The following is a 5,303-nucleotide window of genomic DNA, read 5'->3' on the forward strand; positions in this document are numbered from 1 at the left end:
AATATCTGGCCGCCATTTAAAATGATGGCAACAAATCGGTCCCGAAAGACCATATATATATAGGTTAAAGGAATCCAGTGTACTAAATATTTGTGAAATCGGTTGAAACTCACGGACTTTCTTACAAAGAGAAGATTTGTTACATTTCTGTGCGCCAATTATGAAGATGGCGGCGGATTGGAAAAATCTTTGTTAGTACGCGCCTACTACTTACGAGTAACGTTCCTCCAAAGAAGACCGGCAACAACCGGTAGACACTTGGGGCCTGTAATGTTAAAAATTATTGTATCCGTTTTGACCATTTCTTGCTATGATATGAAAATTGGATGGTAAAGGGATGTGTTTCACAAAAAAAGGAACACTAAATAGTCAGTATTCTGGGAATGGAGGGGCGACAAAAATTTCCTCCGTAATGTTAAGTATAGGCGGAATTATCGACTTTAGCCACGGATACGACAGCCTTCCCCCACACCGAAACACTCGGAGTTTCGAATTTCTTATACAGAATAGATGTAAGAAAACTGTGGGAAAAGTATATCTTGTAACTGCAAAGGGTACAGCGTCCACGACGAAATAAAATCACTGGAATTTTGGTCTAAAACACTCGGAAAATAGTCCAAACGCCTGTAGAAGTGTTCGACTTCTCGTACACTGCTGCATTGCGGTTCGAGTGACATTCAGGGGCTTTGCACAGACTATTTAGTTGACGCATATAGTCTTTGGTTTTGTAAAACGGAACCTTAAACATAGAGAAATAATACCAAAAACGGATACTGGAGTAGAATTTTTTATTTCAAATCAAATAGTTTACGTTTCTAAATTGTTCAACAGTTTAGCATATGTCGGGAAGCCCTTCCAGCTCAGGGGCATCTTCACAAACGACACGCAATTTTGACTGGTACCAACTGCCTCGATCGACATGGCGGCGATAACCGAGATACCAGATTACGCTACTAACATGAGCACAAGCGCCTATCGTCAAACATCCACCTTTGCACGTACAGTACCAACCTAGAATGGCATGAATACCAATACCGTTGGGTACGTATCGAATGAAGGCTTGATGAACAACTGAGCTGGAAAACTGACTAGGCAAACTTTATTGGAGACGCCCATTCGTAGTTTCATCAAGAATACTGCTAGAGCTGTCTTTGAAGAACAGCATCTGATTGTACCAATAAGTTCCTCAATAGTAGAATGAACCTCTAGGAAGTCTGTCATGGATAATGAAGTTAACACTTTACAGTCTTCATCACTTCGTATGACGTTGTCAAAGCTCCTCGTGTTTAAGTCCTTAACACACTGTCTAAGGCCCGTAAATAGGTGGTTGATGTCCCTGGATGTCATGAGACTTGATCTACTGGTGCGGTGAATACTATTAATTATTTCAATGGGCAACTCCCCATCAACAAGATGCGTGGAGCACATGCGGTTGTCCTGGTGAATAAAGATTGCCCTTTCCACAAATATCTTTAACCGATCTCCGGCTTTTATACTGGTGCGTGTACTGGCGCCGCAAATGAAGCAAGTCTTTGAATGTGGCCTGATAAAACTTTGGTTTATGGTAATGGTGTATGACTACGTGTTACTTGCGAAACCGGCTGTCCTTGCACATCGTTGGTACTGCTTCTTCAAAACCCGCCTGCCTTCGTACTTGTGATGTTGGTTGGATTGGTACTAGTAAAGGTGATACGTCTGGTACTTGCGACGTGAATGGTTCTGGTACTTGTGAAGCGAATGGTTCTGGTGCTTGTGAAGCGAATGGTTCTGGTACTTGTAAAGCGAATGGTTCTGGTACTTGTAAAGCGGATGGTTCTGGTACTTGTAAAGCGGATGGTTCTGGTACTTGTAAAGCGGATGGTTCTGGTACTTGTAAAGCGGATGGTTCTGGTACTTGTAAAGCGGATGGTTCTGGTACTTGTAAAGCGGATGGTTCTGGTACTTGTAAAGCGGATGGTTCTGGTACTTGTGACGCGGATGGTTCTGGTACTCGTGACGCGGATGGTTTTGGTACTCGTGACGCGGATGGTTTTGGTACTCGTGACGCGGATGGTTTTGGTACTCGTGACGCGGATGGTTCTGATACTTGTGAAGCGAATAATTCCGGTACTTGTGACGTGGATGGTTCTGGTACTTGTGAAGCGAATAATTCCGGTACTTGTGACGTGGATGGTTCTGGTACTTGTGACGCGGATGGTGCTGGTACTCGTGACGCGGATGGTGCTGGCACTCGTGACGTGGATGGTTCTGGCACTCGTGACGTGGATGGTTCTGGTACATGTGAAGCGAATTATTCTGGTAATTGTGACGTGGATGGTTCTGGTACTTATGAAGCGAATGGTTCTGGTACTTGTGCAGCGGATGGTTCTGGTACTTGTGAGCGGATGGTTCTGGTACTTGTGAAGCGGATGGTTCTGGTACTTGTGACGCGGATGGTGCTGGTACTCGTGACGTGGATGGTTCTGGTACCTGGTTTATGGGTTTTGTTGGTGTAGGCGAGGGCGATGATGTCCAAGAGACTTGACCGCTACTGAAGGACGATTTGGAAGCATTTAAGAACGTTTGAAACTATCGCGATAATCCGGCGCATTTGAAACAAATCTTTGTCGTTGTGCCGTTAATTGCAAATGGTAATAAGTCCTTAGTGAAACGGAGAAAACGCGCGAAACTAGCTACAGCGCGAGTAGCTATACGTCTACTTATAGTATTGTTAACCTTCCGGTTACACGCGTAGCATTTGTTCTGAGCATAGACATACGTTTTGTGATGAAGGAAGCTCGTAAGATCATTCGTACAAGCTAAAATCTAAATACTTAGCCATGTATATAAAACTATCAAGGGGAATGTGATTGGGTGGGGTTTATTGGTTAGATTGGTGAGCACTAACAAAGTAGACTTTACATTTGTTCAACAAGAATAAAAAACATGCTTTATTCTCTGTTTTATCAATGACCTTACGATTTATTGTCGAAAACATAAACATCGCTTTTAGATTAAATCTAAAAGCGATGTATAAAAAGTGCAGTCGTTTACGTTTCTAGATGACCTTTATGTTTTTTAGATTATAGCTTGTACGAATGGTATTAGAGCTTCCTTTATCACAAAACGTATGTCTATTCGAATGTGGAGATGGTCCAAACAAATGCTACGCGTGTAATCGGAAGGTTAACAATACTACAAGTAGACGTATAGGTACTCGCGCTGTAGCTAGTTTCGCGCGTTTTATCCGTTTCACTTAGGACTAATTACCATTTGCAATTAACGGCACAACGACAAAGATTTGTTTCAAATGCGCCGGATTATCGCGAAAGTTTCAAACGTTCATAAATGCTTCCAAATCATCCTTCAGTAGCGGTCATGGCTCTTGGACATCATCGCCCTCGCCTACACCAACAAAACCCGTAAACCAGGTACCAGAACCATCCACGTCCCGAGTACCAGCACCATCCGCGTCACGAGTACCAAAACCATCCGCGTCACGAGTACCAAAACCATCCGCGTCACGAGTACCAAAACCATCCGCGTCACGAGTACCAAAACCATCCAGGTCACGAGTACCAAAACCATCCGCGTCACGAGTACCAAAACCATCCGCGTCACGAGTACCAGAACCATCCGCGTCACAAGTACCAGAACCGTTCGCTTCACAAGCACCAGAACCATTCGCTACACAAGTACCAGAACCATTCACGTCGCAAGTACCAGACTATCACCTTTGCTAGTACCAATCCAACCAACATCACAAGTACGAAGGCAGGCGGGTTTTGAAGAAGCAGTACCAACGATGTCACAAGAACAGCCGGTTTCGCAAGTAACACGTAGTCATACACCATTACCATAAACCAAAGTTTTACCAGGCCACATTCAAAGACTTGCTTCATTTGTGGTGCCAGTACACGCACCAGTATAAAAGCCGGAGATCGGTTAAAGATATTTGTGGAAAGGGCAATCTTTATTCACCAGGACAACCGCATGTGCTCCACGCATCTTGTTGACGGGGAGTTGCCCATTGAAATAATTAATAGTATTCACTGCACAAGTAGATCAAGTCTCATGACATCCAGGGACATCAACCACCTATTTACGGGCCTTAGACAGTGTGTTAAGGACTTAAACACGAGGAGCTTTGACAACGTCATACGAAGTGATGAAGACTGTAAAGTGTTAACTTCATTATCCATGACAGACTTCCTAGAGGTTCATTCTACTATTGAGGAACTTATTGGTACAATCAGATGCTGTTCTTCAAAGACAGCTCTAGCAGTATTCTTGTTGAAACTACGAATGGGCGTCTCCAATAAAGTTTGCCTAGTCCGTTTTCCAGATCAGTTGTTCATCAAGCCTTCATTCGATACGTACCCAACGGTAATGGTATTCATGCCATTCTAGGTTGGTACTGTACGTGCAAAGGTGGATGTTTGACGATAGGCGCTTGTGCTCCTAGCGTAATCTGGTATCTCGGTTATCGCCGCCATGTCGATCGAGGCAGTTGGTACCAGTCAAAATTGCGTGTCGTTTGTGAAGATGCCCCTGAGCTGGAAGGGCTTCCCGACATATGCTAAACTGTTGAACAATGTAGAAACGTAAACTATTTGATTTGAAATAAAAAATTCTACTCCAGTATCCGTTTTTGGTATTATTTCTCTATGTTTAAGGTTCCGTTTTACAAAACCAAAGACTATATGAGTCAACTAAATAGTCTGTGCAAAGCCCCTGAATGTCACTCGAACCGCAATGCAGCAGTGTACGAGAAGTCGAACACTTCTACAGGCGTTTGGACTATTTTCCGAGTGTTTTAGACCAAAATTCCAGTGATTTTATTTCGTCGTGGACGCTGTACCCTTTGCAGTTACAAGATATACTTTTCCCACAGTTTTCTTACATCTATTCTGTATAAGAAATTCGAAACTCCGAGTGTTTCGGTGTGGGGGAAGGCTGTCGTATCCGTGGCTAAAGTCGATAATTCCGCCTATACTTAACATTACGGAGGAAATTTTTGTCGCCCCTCCATTCCCAGAATACTGACTATTTAGTGTTCCTTTTTTTGTGAAACACATCCCTTTACCACCCAATTTTCATATCATAGCAAGAAATGGTCAAAACGGAGACAATAATTTTTAACATTACAGGCCTCAAGTGTCTACCGGTTGTTGCCGGTCTTCTTTTCAGCCTTCTGGGGCCAGCGGTTTGGGCTGGGCGATGATTATCAGTCAGTCTGTCAGTCGGTCAGGACTTTGATTTATATAGATATAGATGTATAATTAAAAAAACAGGAAAAGACAAGAGAACTACTCTTGAAAAAA

General features: G+C 43.2%; 1 protein-coding gene across 1 annotated transcript; it reads left to right on the forward strand.

Annotated features, from left to right (window-relative positions):
- Positions 1-3,724: 3,724 nt before the first annotated feature.
- On the forward strand, positions 3,725-4,703 carry LOC149654928 (uncharacterized). Its single transcript, XM_089844995.1, has 2 exons — positions 3,725-4,311; positions 4,390-4,703. The coding sequence occupies exons 1-2, from the start codon at positions 3,973-3,975 to the stop codon at positions 4,420-4,422; spliced, it is 372 nt and encodes a 123-aa protein (XP_089701121.1). The 5' UTR covers positions 3,725-3,972; the 3' UTR covers positions 4,423-4,703.
- The last annotated feature ends 600 nt before the right edge of the window (positions 4,704-5,303 follow it).

This window comes from Phalangium opilio, unplaced genomic scaffold (assembly GCF_054372755.1).
Source record: "Phalangium opilio isolate 3A_F unplaced genomic scaffold, DU_Popi_V2 ptg000078l_1, whole genome shotgun sequence".
In the NCBI taxonomy this organism is placed as follows: Eukaryota; Metazoa; Arthropoda; class Arachnida; order Opiliones; family Phalangiidae; genus Phalangium; species Phalangium opilio.